The 14,270-nt window shown below is 39.4% G+C and overlaps 2 protein-coding genes across 2 annotated transcripts; one reads left to right on the plus strand and one right to left on the minus strand.

The window, feature by feature from the left end:
- The first annotated feature begins 52 nt into the window (after positions 1–52).
- On the plus strand, positions 53–5,749 carry smndc1 (survival motor neuron domain containing 1). The gene is made up of 6 exons (XM_063491433.1): positions 53–195; positions 549–668; positions 1,516–1,658; positions 2,128–2,289; positions 4,778–4,931; positions 5,097–5,749. The coding sequence occupies exons 2-6, from the start codon at positions 549–551 to the stop codon at positions 5,232–5,234; spliced, it is 717 nt and encodes a 238-aa protein (XP_063347503.1). The 5' UTR covers positions 53–195; the 3' UTR covers positions 5,235–5,749.
- On the minus strand, positions 5,563–13,827 carry LOC134639914 (max-interacting protein 1-like). The gene is made up of 6 exons (XM_063491432.1): positions 13,454–13,827; positions 12,334–12,436; positions 12,206–12,235; positions 10,823–10,937; positions 8,040–8,211; positions 5,563–7,946 (listed from the first exon to the last, which is right to left on the minus strand). The coding sequence occupies exons 1-6, from the start codon at positions 13,680–13,682 to the stop codon at positions 7,783–7,785; spliced, it is 813 nt and encodes a 270-aa protein (XP_063347502.1). The 5' UTR covers positions 13,683–13,827; the 3' UTR covers positions 5,563–7,782.
- Positions 13,828–14,270: the final 443 nt, after the last annotated feature.

Raw genomic sequence — 14,270 nt, forward strand, 5'->3', positions numbered from 1 at the left:
CCGTCAGGGGCGCTGGCGACATCAGAGCTCATCTGTTATCGCGAGAGCGTCTTCAATGTGTTTCCGGCTGGTTATCCGCGACGGAAGTACAGAGAGTGGACTGTTCTTTCTTTTTAAGCAGGCATTTTGAACAAAGATATCGGGTTTCGAGTTGAATGCTTACTATATTTATCGGCAAAGAGTATTGATATTGAGGTAAGATTACACAGTAATCTGTTATTTTTGTCTCTCAACCAGTGTGCCGCTTATAGTTAGCATTAGCCGACGTACGTTACATTTACGCAATTTTAGGGCCAAGGGAACCCTACTTGCTAACCGTTTAGCGCCATGTTAGCGCGGATGCTATATGAGACAAAAGTAAATCATGGTCTTTAGTATTTTTTGTGACACAGCTTTCACTCATTACGGGTTTTACACAGCCTACGTTAGAAGTTTGTACATTCGGCATATGCCTAATCCAGGCTAGCACGCACATTTATTCCGTTTGTCACGGAATTATAGGATATGTGCTAACGCAAGTAGCCATTTTCCCTGTTTTGTCAACACAGATGTCGGAGGACTTGGTTAAACAGTTGAGCAACTACAAAGCCCAGCTGCAGCAAGTTGAAGTCGCTCTATCTACTGATCCAGACAATGAAGACCTTCTTAAACTCCAAAAAGACTTACAGGTTTGTTTAATTTACTCATAGTAGACAATTGCTTCTTTTAAAGCAAGGTGAGCAAGTGATGTGTTGCTGTTACTTTTAAAGTAACACAACGAAAACCTAAAGGAATTATTTATAAGTTTTGAATAAATGAAAAAACAAACAAACTATAAATTAAATATTTTTTTACACAATGTTGTCAATGACTCAAAATTATTTGCTATCATTCAGGAGAGATGTTTCACAGATTATAGGTCAACAAGTCATTTACAACAGTTTAAATACTTGCAATAACCTTTTGGCACAACACTCGGTCACATTTATATAGTTGTGAAATATATATATTATTGAAATTTGGCATAATACATCAAGTTAGATCTTTTTCAACAAATTAGCTACATTTTTTTTAAATAGTGTATATATATATATTAATTTGATGCTCCCTAATGTGTGTGGACTGATGCTGATGTTGTGACGTGGAAAAGAACTGATGATCTCCTGATAAGGTTTTATCCTATGTGGAGAATACCCCATTTAACAAATTAAACCTTTGCATGAAGGCAATAGCATGCATTCCAACTTGTAGAAAACTGAAATGTTTCAAAAGACAATATTTTGTGTTATTCCTATTTTAATGTTTTAAAGTTCTGTCTGACTGTCTTTACAGTTGAGCTTGATTTCCTTAACTGATGAATGTTTTAAACCTTAATTGTGGCGCGTGCCACAGTGATTTATATTATGATACTTTGGCACTTGAAATCGCTCTGTCACTCTGTTTTTATTGTTACGACTGCAGTGACTTTAAATGGTACTGTTAACTATATTTTCTGATGAAAAATGAAAATCTGATTTCCTTTTATGTATTTTGCAGGAAGTCATTGATTTGACAAAAGACCTCCTGACCTCACAGCCGGCAGAGACTGTTCCCAAAACAAGTGGCTCAGACACAGTTCCTGTGAAGCATGGCTGGAAAGTGGGAGACAGGTGTCTGGCTATGTGGAGTCAGGACGGACAGTGAGTGTCAGCAGCCTCTTTAAATGAAAACATTATGTGTGTCCGCATACTTTTTATAGCGCTGCAATTTAAACCCTCATCTGATTCGCAGTAGCTGTTTTATTATTTACTTTATTATTTTTGTAGATGCATGTTAGTTGCACATGTCAAGTACCTACATTTCCAACTGTACTTGTTCAGTGAGTCAAGGAAATGAGACTATTTATACTGATATGGGACAGCATTGTAAAAACAATATTATAAACAACAATTTTAGATTTAAATCCACACATTTAGCCATGTTTAAGGAAACAAGTGTACAGTTTTTTTTATAAATATATATTGTAAAAATTGTAAAAATAGAAAATGGTGTAAGATGTGTAGTTGTATTTAACAGACAGATTATATGTTAGTTTTAGGCTTTACTTATAAAGTAGAGCTGGAGTATTTGGCTCATACTCACCTGCTTACAGACGGGATTTCTTTGCAGGATTTATGAAGCTGAGATTGAGGAGATAGACCGAGACAACGGCACTGCAGCCGTTACCTTCACTGGATATGGAAATGCTGAAGTGATTCCTCTACAGAACCTCAAGGCAGTAGAGGAAGGAAAGCTTTTGGAGGAGGATGGGAGTGTAAAGCCAAAGTCAAGGTATGAACAAACTCTTCTCTAACTCACTCAATGAAGCTCTGTGCATATAAAACTGAACTTAATTCAAGGACAGGAATGGGAACAACTGTAATCAATCATACGGACAATTGAGAAACAATTAAATGATTTTAAAGCTTTAGAACTAACAACACAAGAACTTTGAAGAATTGGTGCTACATAACTCAAAAAAGTAATTGAAGCCGAACTTAGCTTAGCTAATGTTATTAAAAGAAAATAACAAAATTAAACTTAACTGCATGCTACTTAACACAAAAGGATGTAGCGCCATTAGAAAAAAAGTTTGTTAGGAAAAAACAATATAGAATTTTACTATCAAGCTATGGGTAACTTTTGCATCAACCGTACAGAGCAATGAAAAAGGGCAACAAACTGCTAACAGTAAATTATAGGAGCCTAAAATGATAGTTTAGCAGCCCTAAAGCAGCTGCAGCTATTAGTGTTGATGCTTGACTGGAACGTGGGACTGAAGCGGTCCAGTCAGTTGTTTTGGAAGGCAGGATGAGAAACAAGTGCAAGTACAAATCAGTAACAGGGGCCTGCGCACACTAATTAGTCTATAAAATGGGTAAAGAGGGACTACATATCCAAATTAGCTTAAGCTAACTCTGGTACAATGCCTGGAATGGCAACATTTTGTTAATATTGTACATGTTACCTTTTCAGATAAAATTAATTATTGATGATAATGATAATAATAATAATAATAATAATGATGGTGATGGTGGCACAAGGGGAAGGAGTGCATTGACCCAGGACTATAAAAGGTATGTTATAGTTTCTGTGTCAACAGGTGTGCTTGGGTGTGTATGTTACATAAATTTAGTCATAAAACTGTGAGCTTGCGCCTCCCTGAAGATAACCATCTAAAGATTGCACTACACTGTACCATCTACACACCCTTCAGGTGGGCAAACAGCAGACATAGAACAGAACTACAGAATCTCCACATTGACACTTGTGCTTACAAGCTGACAACTAGAAGATGCCTTAAACACACTCCGTCTCTCTCTCTCTCTCTCTCTCTCTCTCTCTCTCCCTCCCCCCCCCCAAAAAAAAGTTGGATGTGTTTGCTGTCATTTTCATATTGCTGCAAAGGCGATAATAGTCTCAAAGTCACTCAAAGAAACGTTTTTTTAGATGTTTTTGTCTGATTCTGGAGAAATGATAATTCCCTGATAATGACCGTGGTTCAGGGGGTTGGGAAGCTCATCTTGTAACCGGAAGGTTGCCGGTTCGATCCCCAGCTCTGTCTGTAGCTGGTTGTTGTGTCCTTGGGCAAGACACTTCACCCTACCGCTTACTGGTGTTGGCCAGAGGGGCCGATGACGCGATATGGCAGCCTCGCTTCTGTCTGTCTGCCCCAGGGCAGCTGTGGATACAACTGTGGTTTGCCTCCACCAGTGTGTGAATGTGAGAGTGAATGAATAGTGGAATTGTAAAGCACTTTGAGTGTCTAGAAAAGCGCTATATAAATGCAATCCATTATTATTATTATTATTATAAGAAAACAATAGGAAATTCTACTATTATCCATGAAAAAAGTTTCTTTTCTCATTTAATCATCAGTTTAAAACAGTACATATACCTGTAACAAGTAGCTTTATTAGTAGAGACACATCAATGTCTACTAATAAAAAAGAAAGTAGAAAAATAAGATTGTTTCTATAAACAAGGGCTAAAATTCGAGGGACCGGAACTGGCAAATTTCCAGTATTCTTGTTCTGGAGTCGTCATTAATTGGTCATATGGCTGATTAAGAACTGGTCTGCTTCAATCATACACAACTTGCGCACAGCAGCGCAGACAAATAGTCACTTCTGCAGTTACAGCCATATGCTAACAAAGCAAAGGAAGTAAGTTTGCCAAAGACCACCGTGAAAACCTTTGTAACAACAAACCTAATCAGACAGCTAAATGTGGACACTCTAAAGAAGTTAACAGAGGGAAAGTAGCTCAAAGTATCAAGGACTCAAAGCCAGCCACAAGGCAGCAGTCTCAGCAAGAGCAAGGGATTTAAGCTGTTAAAAGGAAAATTGTGGAGATGAATATAAACAAGAAAAGGGACAGTGTCCTGCTACCAGGCAAATTTATAGGCACATTGTAAAATGATGCAAGTATCTGAAAGTCTTTTGCTGAATAGATCTGCTGCACCTGCTTTTGGTTGGTAAGGTAAAATCTGTCAGATTCGGTTGGGTGTACAGCAACACTTCCAGTTAATTTTTTTTTTGTACCGCTTTCCAGTAGCAGAGCACTTTATTTTCAATAAAGTGAGAAAACATCCTTTAACTTACAGCAGTTAAAGGAAAATTCCCCCCATTTAATAAGCTCTTTATTATGAAATATGTTTTGTGTTGGAGAAAATTTTATTTTTTCTGTGTAAATGCTGTCAGTTACAATTCTGAGAAAGAAAATTAGAATCGGGGGGAATCTGTATTGACTCTCTCGCGCGCGCTCTCTCTCTCTCTAGGAAAGAGCAGATAGCAGAGCAGAGGGAGTATAAAAAGAAGAAAGCTCAGAAGAAGGTACAGAGGATGAAGGAGCTGGAGCAAGAACGAGAGGAGCAAAAGTCAAAGTGGCAGCAGTTCAACAACAAAGCCTACTCAAAGAACAAGAAAGGCCAGGTAAGTTATTTTTAAGAAAAACCAAGATATCGGCTTGAAACTAGTGACATGTGTCCATAGGTTACTGTTAAGTTCTTTGTAATGCATAATTAATACAAATTTTCCAGTACTACATTGTTGCAACAGCTATTAATGTTGATTTCCATGTGCTTTTGTTTATTCTAGGTGAAGAGGAGCATATTTGCATCTCCAGAAAGCGTCAACGGAAAGGTGGGAGTGGGAACGTGTGGTATTGCAGACAAGCCTATGACCCAGTACCATGATACGTCCAAATACAATGTCAGACATCTAATGCCACAATGACCTGATATGACCTGTACATAATAGTCCACTGTATACTAGCTGTATCAGTGCTTTCCATTGTGTTTATACATGATTTAAGTTTCTCGAGTAAAGTAAGCTTTGAAAGTAAGCGCTTGCACACCAATGTTTTGAAATATTGTTGTAGTTTCATATATATATATAATTATTATTATTATTATTATTATTATTATTATTATTATTATTAGGCACAACAAATAAAATCCATATGAGGGACTTGCCCTCCATTGGAGCAAGGTCATCTATTATGTAAGAAAAGGAAATGGTGTTTTAGAAAAGCCATAGAGTTTGCTGTTTGTCCACTGAGGCCAAATACCATCTGTTTTATTTATAAACATGCGCCTGTAGATGTGGTGTTTGCATTTGAGGCTGGATTTTAAACATTAACGTGTTCTAGGAAAGTGAATTAATAATGGTGTTGATTTTGAGTTGGCTGAATTTAAGTTTTCCCTCATGTACATATAACAGTGAAATAAACATTGTTTTCAGTTTTTAAAGATTTGATCCTTTACATCATTTCACCATCTCAGCAGTGTATTTTAGTTGTGGCACCGTCAGGTCCTGTAGGTGGTGGCAAAGCGATGTCGTCAACATCAGGTTGCAGCTGTGAATACAACCGATTTTCTCATTTGAGTAACATGATTTTTTATTTATTTATGTATTTTTTTATGTTAGATGCTCAACATTGGTAAACTGGCTACACCACAGACCTGACTTACATGTGAAACTTGCTCTGTTCTAATACAACTCTTATAACTTTATTGACCGTTAAAAGTAGGGATTAAAATAGACAGGATTGGGGTTTTTCTGTGTAGAGGTTTATTAAGATTTCAAGGGTAGTTATCAGGAACTGTAACAAAGCAGGGGACCAGCAGCACATGTTTTGCAAAAAAGTCACCTTGGATGGCTGATTAAGCACAAGAAAAACATTCTGGGGGTGTGCTTCAACGTACTTCCTTAACAAAAGTCATTTTCATAGTGCATTTTATAGTTTCCCAAACACGTTGGGGGTTACAGGTGCAAGAGTCATATACCCACTTTAAGACACAATTTGGTGGTGATCTACTTAGAAACTGGATCAGAAGAATGCAGATAAATGGTCTCATTTGGTTTCATGGATTCGAATAGCTCAGCAGTGCAATTCTTTGCGTCAAATACACATCAAATTATCAAGTCTCCAGATTTCAAGGATTTTAGCTTTTTCTGCTACGATACAAACAAAAAAGTTAAACAATGAAGTACAAACCAAAATCTGTGGTGTTTATGTGGTTCATGCTACAAACATGGTTTTAAGACTCAATCAAAAGCACATTACAACATGATTAGAAAGGCTACATTCAAATACACATGCACCATAGCGTTTCGAGTCCATTACAATCATTTCACTGTTGATTATGAATAGCTGGTACTACCGCTGGAGCAAGTGGAAAACTATAATTTGGAGTTGGACGGACAGAATAATGTGCTAAACCCAGCCAACACTGAAGATATATTAAAACTAGAGGCATTATTGCTTGAGCTTTGTGCTTGGACAAGTGCGGGATAGCTTATTACTGTCTAAAAAAAATTTAATTCACGCACAGTGTGAAAGCATTTCGAGTAATGCATTAAACTCATAGCACTGCTTCAGTGGGGATTTTACATCATGTAAGTTTGGTAAACATTTAGAAACAGAAAATAATAAAAGAATTTAACAGCAAGGTTTTTTTCCCATTCAAGCATGACCAAGACCTAGCTACAGTACAATTAAATATACCAAAAATAAATATTATATGCAAAATAAATTAGAATAACAAGGGTGGACTGCACCACCTGTCTGTATCTGACTGTATGTCACTTAAGAAGAGGGACGCCACATGGATCGATGATGTTTGTGGGTCCTAAAGCAGAGGTTATAGAAGTATGATAAACATTTTGGAATGCAGACATTTTAGCCCTTTCCTCTGACTTGTACATTGACAAGAAGTGCTATCTGGATATATTATCCAAAGAAAAAGGGCCATGTTTTTTTTGTTTTTACAAGGCAATGGAGCGAACGTTCCCAATGGTGAGTTTCTAGCTGGTATTTGGGATTTTTTTGTCTGTTTTGCTGGTTTCTGAGGATCAACTTCACTAAAGGTACAGTTTAGCCTTTAGTGTTTGACACAGGTGCATTCATGGGTCCTCTAAAGGATCACTATCAAGTGCAGGTATGGCGGCTTCAAGCTGGTAATGGGTAAAGGGACATTCGGGTGATTGGTTAAGTCATCTTTTAAAGTAAGGAAACCGTATATTGCTGGAGATTTGTGGTTGTGTAAATTGGAGCCGCTTGGCTTTTGGAAGGAGACTGTTTTAGACTTTCAGACTTGAGCTGAACTTAAGGCTGGTTCTTGGGTGGAGATGTTTCATTTGTCAGGTAAAGATAGGATAGGGGCTGGTTCTTCTGATGACAGATTAGCTAAACGGTAAGGGAGACTGGAGCTGTAGGCTGGTACTTTGACAGGTAAAAGCCATAAAAGACTGCAGCTTAATGAAAGTATAGGCTGGTGCTTTAAGCAGAAAAGGCCAGTTTCAGGCTGCAAGTGGAGTAGCCCTCGTCACTGGCGGAACTCTGCCGGCTGCTATGGTCATCCAGGTCGCTTGCACCACTGGTGCTTACACTGTCCATTTCTCCATGGGAGAACTCAGTGCTTTCCACATCAACTTCAATTTCCTCTGCTCAAACACACAGACACATAAAAAAAGCCAATGAATACAAATCAGTCTCTGCATTTGAAATGAAATGAAGCCTTTAGTGCAAGTACTAACCTCTGTCAGACTCTGAGCGATCAGAGTCCATGCGGGAACCCAGGCTGTCCGTACGAACGCGCTCCCACTCTCCGTGGGTCTGCAGCAGAGCTAGCTGCCTCTGCAGGTGCCTTTGCTCCCTCTCTAAGGTCTCCAGCTGGTGCTGACTCCTCCGGTCTATCTCTTCAAGTTTCTAAAAAGTGGCACGAGTAAGAATTAAAGGCACTGCATTACGCAGAAACCTAACAACGATGTCAGGCAATCTGTGAGGTTCTTAACCATCCCAGTTGGTGTTTTCAAAAAGCATTTTCAAAGATATCGTTATCACTACACCTCTGTAAATGTTCCTCATGTTTAACATAATATGGAAAGCATGGCAGAATTCTCATGTATGCAGCGAGTTGATAATGTGGTAATATGTACATATATATGGCTGCTGTAAAATGCGATAACCCCCTGCGCTTTCTAATAAATTATTTAACACAGTGACAGCAAGTTGCTGGATGGGATCTAAGGGAGTAGATGGTGTCTGTGTGTGGTGGTTAAAAGTGAAATATGGCTGGATGGAGAAGGAAGAGAATTCATTTTATGAGCTTCGCTATACAAATGAATCTAAAGGTCACCCCGTCCTTCTTTGGACAAGAGCGTTTTGCTTTTGGCCCTCTTAGTTTTAATTTATGCATTTAACCTTCGCCAACTTGGACTCCAGTCCAGTTTAGGTCCAGTTATGATTTCCTGTAGTTTTTGTTGGATGTGTGTACTTCAAGCTGTTTACTGCAATTGTAGCTGTTAAGCTAAGAAATAACCAAAGTCCTGAAATTCAATTATGAACCTCTGTAATCATACGGATATAAGATCACATAATCCCGGTCATTACGCCCAGTTGTCCCATGAATCAAAGATCATGTATGGAACTATAGCAGCATAGTCCGGATCATTTGCACACAAACCAGCAGTTGAACAAGATTTGCTGCTTATGCGTACATTAAGACTAATGTAATTTCTCCACAGCTGCACATTTATAGTTCCAAGTGGCAGAATGTGTAAAATGAACAGTGATTTTGGGGGAAAATAATTAATTGAAAAAGGACTGCTTTTCATATTGGCAAAAGCTGTGTATTACATTTCATGTAATGTCCCCTATTATATTATTAAGTTAATAAGCATTTGGGACATATTAGCTTGAAATATAAATAAAGATTTTTTGGCTGAGACACCTGCTTCATTTTATATAAATATGACAAAAATGTATTTGTGGTATTATATTATGAAGGGTAAGAATTTTGACCTGCTAGTTCTGAGTAACGTTTAAATAGACTTGTGTGTTTGTATAATTGAGGTGAACTTCCAGTTCAACTAAATGGAATTTGGTATAATGGAGCCTCCACATAAGTGACAGTAGTACTAGCCTTTCTCTCTGCAGCTCAACAGAGCTTATTATTGGCTGCACCTGCTCCACCTTTTATTGTACTGCACAACCCCTGGTTCCAAAAATACACCGCAGCAGCATTCAAAAGCCTCATTTCCTGGATCTGAAACAGGCAAGTCCAAAGTCAACAGCTGACATCTTAGGTACTTTACTCACTAACCCCGACTGTGATAAACTCTCAGAGCCTGTTGCCAAGCCAGGATTGCTTTCATATTGTAGCCCTTAGTCATTCTTTAGCTGTTGCTCACAGCTGGAAACTGTACAGACGGGGCAAAAAAAACAGCACTAATTTTTCCACCAAAGTTTGATCTGAGTTTGCTTGCTGTACTCAGGGGAGCCATTGCATTGAATGTTTGAAATCTTTAAGTCTCTTTTAGTTCAGTCAGTCAACCAGTTTTAATAGCAGGATAGCTGCAGTGCTCCTAGGTCCAGGGTTAAGTGTCCCATTCTGATGTTATCCTGCGGTGTTAAAGACACAAGTTCTAATCAAAGACTTACCAAGGCTCAAAACCTTGCAAAGGTGAGCCCTGCAAACATCCCCAGGGAGATTTTTTCAAAGGGGAAGAAAAACTCAAACAACCACACAGCAGCTGCCTTAAGGTCCAATCATCTCGGGGTTCTGGGAAAAGTGACTCTGCTCGAAAAATCCCTACTTTACATGTAAACCATCAGCGCGCAAGCATTTAGCGTTGCTTTATTGCCAGTTTATGATAAATGTTGTGTTTATCTAGTCGTATCTTCTCCTTTCCTGGTGTTTGAACTGAGTCAGTTACAATTAAAATCAAACCTTTTCATCCTGCAGCGGCTGCTGGAAATAACACAGCTCTCCCCCCCCCGTTTGAGCCAATATACAAAGCAATTTGCTGTAAACAGAATGCCGGCACTGCTGTTGACAGCAACAGGCCTTTTCTTTTTATTTTATTATTCTTTTTTTTTTACTGATAATTACCCATGACTGAATTTAGTTGCTTTGGTTTCAGGGTCCTGCTCTTAGTCACGCTTTGCCTGTATCCAGGCCTTTGAATCTCACCACTTTGCAGAAACACGGCAGACAGTTCTGTTTGATTTCAGGCCAGTTCATGCTGGCTCGCCGTCACACCGCTATGGCTTGCTGGGACACATTATGTTATTAGTATCACCTGTGTTTTTCGTGCTACGACAAGTCAAAGCCCCTGCTGTGAATAAGGCCTTTTCCGGCATGTTGACTAAACGGTTATCTTGTTGCTGCTGCTTTCCCAAAACGATATTAACCAAACTATTAACACGTTGGCAGTCAGGCAGAAAAAGCACAATGTCAGTATGGTTGTATTACTACTTTTGAGAGGAAATCAGCTCTTAGTCCCATTACAGCACCATCTCCCCTAGACTACCACACCTTGATATGTGCTTTGGCCTTGTTGAGCAGTCCCAGAGTGGTATGCCGACTGCAGTCTGGTCCCAGAGGAATGAGGGACTTCAACCTCTCCAAGCACAGGCGAAGATGTGCTCGCCTGTAAATGACATAGAGCAATCTGCATTATTCAACATAATACATGAACAGAAAACTGACTGATGAATTTGCACAGTAATGTATTCATTTGCACTGATCCTCATCCGGTCAGATTATTACCTCCTCATCCAATTTGATTTGTATCTTATTAGAAAAAGCAAAAACTACTTGATTGATCCTCATCAGTTCTATTCAGGATGATGAGTGATGTAAGTGTTAATGGATCCTGGCACTTTATCTGTTTATCCCTTTTGTTCATAAGCTATGCCATCTGACTCCCTTACAATTAAATATGGATCTGTCTGGTCCCAGATTTAAAAACTGCCGAGGTCAGCCTGATATTCTATTTCTGATCCACCAAAGCCTCTGAGCCTGTGGTCTGAATGAATGCAGAAACTGGCAAAGGACACTCACTATCCTTTCAAAAAAATGGTTTAAAATGTAGGTCAAGTCATGATGTCATCTCTTTTCTTCTGCATTGGCCACCATTTTGTAAGAGAAAACAGTCCTTTATGAGCCTTCTTGAAGATGCTCTCTTCCTCTTTTCATTTATCATTTAAAGTGAGAATATGTCACACATGGCTGGGCATTTAATTTTAGGATAAATGTGTCCTGACATTTGTTTCAGAGCAGAGGCTGCCTCATCCTGGAGCTACAGAAGAAGGCTGCAGTTAGACCTGCAGCTCTAGAATCTCTCACGAAGGAGCCCTGTTGTCTGGAAACAGACGGTTCCCATTTGCTGACTGGGGAAATGTCTGCATGTCCTCTAGGAACAGTGCTGCTTACATCTCCCTTTTATTTGCCTCGCAAAACGCACTCTCCTATCACACACAACTCATGAAATATCAGAGTTGTTGATAAAAAGAAGGCCTTTTTTTATAATCCCATGATGATACTATGCTGACTTATAGAACTCTGGTACGAGTCATGTTGAAAATGCATGGCCAACATATTTAGCATATGACTTAGATATGCAAACAAGGACGCAGAAAGCTTTTATTTTATGAGTTTGAAGCTCCATTTCGAAACAACCGACTGTTGAGATAAACTGCCACAGACGATTAAAGACTATGGGCGTGCTGTCGTTTTTTTTCCATCCTTCATCCTCACAGTCAACTTGTTATGCATAGGTAACAACGAAGGAAGTATGACTCGCAACATTTTATTGTCTTTATTTTATCCTTTTTAGTGCAGTCTTCACCTGTCTGCATTATGTGTTTATATCCTAAACATGCATATAAGTGACCTCCTCTGTGATTTTTCACTCACCTGTTCTTTTCCAGTTCATTGTGTGCTGACCTGTTGAAAATGATAAATATATAACCAGAACGGTCACATGGCTTAAATATGCAAAATACAGCATATGCATATGAATATATTTCAAGACTTTAACCTACCTATTGTGAATATTGTCCAGTTTCCTGTTCTTCAGTTTGCGTTGTTTCTGTTGAAGTGAAATCTGGGTTGCGGGGTATGTTGAAGCATACCCGTGCTCACATTCTGGTGATAGAAGAAAAAAGATAAAGAGGATTAAATATGCTACAAGGAAGAAGATGGTTGGATTTGAGCAATGGCAACACATCCTTGGAATGACTAAAATTCAGTGCAATGCACAAGCACACCTTAAAAAATGTCCATGCATATATACATATAGTTTCATTTAGAGCAAGACAATTTAAACTTATCAAGAACAGTCCAGACTGAAGAGCAAACGCTTGGAAACAGCCCTCAAGCAAGAAGAATTTAACAAATCACACAAGAACTACTGTTCCCAGAAACCTCGCCAGACACAATCCTGCACGCGATTGGTCAGCTGCAGTGACACTCGCGTTGGGAACATGGATCCTGACCAATGAGAACTTTGCAATTTGTTCCATGTGGAAACCATGTGAACAACACATACAAGGAAGCAGATGCTGGCCGAGCAAACCCGCAGTTGGATTTCGAATTAGGAATTTTCAGTGGAAATTAAAAAAAAACACACATTGCAGTCTAGATCAGAGAGGGCGTAAATGCGAGATTTCAGAGTGGATGTGATATTTTAGGAGCGCAATCTTAAAATTAGCTGTGAGAGAATGATAGAAAAAAAGAAGTATAAACTGGATGTCTCGTGTCATAAACGTCTACATGTATGAACGTAAATGCGCACACATGCATGGCTGTGCTAGTTCATATAATGAATACACTGAACCGTGCGTTATGAGCCGGTCTGCGTCTCCCACGGTCTGCAAAAACACCGGTTTTAATGGGAGCGGATCGCTGCAAGGCTATTGTTGCGAGGCTGTCTCCGCTATGCGATTGTTTCCCGACTTCCAAATTTCGGTGATTTCTGGAGTTCTTCGAGTGGTCATATTACGCAGGATAAGTGTGAGGCCGATTGAGACAGCACGGTTTCCCAGTAGCAGGTAAAACATGACGGGCTGCTGTCGGGCTGCGCGTCTTTTGTCGCCTTCGCCTCTATTGTTGTCTGCTCGGCGCATTACGTGTTAATATCCCCTGCAGCCCGTGTTTACTTACTTCCGTTGTTCTTCTCAACGTTTTCAATGTAACTGGCTGCATCGAGCAGCACTTGCACGTTCTTCATAAAAGTGCCGATTTGGTCCATTGCGGAACATTTGGAGTATATAACGTCGCTGAAAGAATAGTCGGACATCTCTCCGAAATCCTGCTGGTCCATGGACGCATCAGACTCCGACATGACCTCTTCGGGTTTCAGCTCGCTGTGATGTCTCATGTACTTTACCATTTTTTCTGTTCTTTCTTTGTTTCTTTTTTTTAACTTTAGGCTTTTGGGGGGGCTTTGACAAATACGCAGCGCTGAAATTGCTCTCCTTGTTCCGTCTGTGCGCTGAGCGGATGACTGAAATGAACTAGGCTGGATGGAATTGCAGTCCTTAGCCTCAGCCACTTGCCCTACTTGGTGGATAATCCCTCCCACTAACGCATGCACATTGCATTCATTGTCAACCGTGCCATAATAAATCCTCATTATCAATACTGCAAGAGAGTAACAAATAGCACACTTGTGTCCAGTGACATTCTGCAATAGTGGCTGCTTTCATTTGTAATAAAACTGCATTATTTTAGCTGCCATAAACTGGATAATTATGACAAATGCTCCTTTTTCCATGTGCATTCAGATATCTCTAAATATGTATGTGAACAGAGTTTAAAAGTGAAAAGGCATTAAGATCAAACGGCAGATCTAATCAATAGTTCAACCTGGATACCGGGGACAACTGCCAGGGTTGGTCTTGGTTATAAATATGTAATCACTTGGGGCTTTTGTGTTGTTAAAGGGCCCCACATGGTCCTGCTTCAATGCTGGAACCGC

The sequence above is a fragment of the Pelmatolapia mariae genome, linkage group LG13 (genome assembly GCF_036321145.2).
Source record: "Pelmatolapia mariae isolate MD_Pm_ZW linkage group LG13, Pm_UMD_F_2, whole genome shotgun sequence".
Classification (NCBI taxonomy): Eukaryota; Metazoa; Chordata; class Actinopteri; order Cichliformes; family Cichlidae; genus Pelmatolapia; species Pelmatolapia mariae.

What these genes read in the sequence shown, in the direction of transcription:
- LOC134639914 (XM_063491432.1), bottom strand. Translation starts at nt 13,682, where the DNA reads ATGGTAAAGTACATGAGACATCACAGCGAGCTGAAACCCGAAGAGGTC. An exon ending in CGTTGAGAAGAACAACGGAA is followed by an intron (nt 12,437 to 13,453) that starts GTAAGTAAACAC and finishes TTCTATCACCAG; the next exon opens with AATGTGAGCACGGGTATGCT. An exon ending in AATGAACTGGAAAAGAACAG is followed by an intron (nt 10,938 to 12,205) that starts GTGAGTGAAAAA and finishes TGTCATTTACAG; the next exon opens with GCGAGCACATCTTCGCCTGT.
- smndc1 (XM_063491433.1), top strand. Translation starts at nt 549, where the DNA reads ATGTCGGAGGACTTGGTTAAACAGTTGAGCAACTACAAAGCCCAGCTG. An exon ending in AGTGTAAAGCCAAAGTCAAG is followed by an intron (nt 2,290 to 4,777) that starts GTATGAACAAAC and finishes CTCTCTCTCTAG; the next exon opens with GAAAGAGCAGATAGCAGAGC. An exon ending in CAAAGAACAAGAAAGGCCAG is followed by an intron (nt 4,932 to 5,096) that starts GTAAGTTATTTT and finishes TGTTTATTCTAG; the next exon opens with GTGAAGAGGAGCATATTTGC.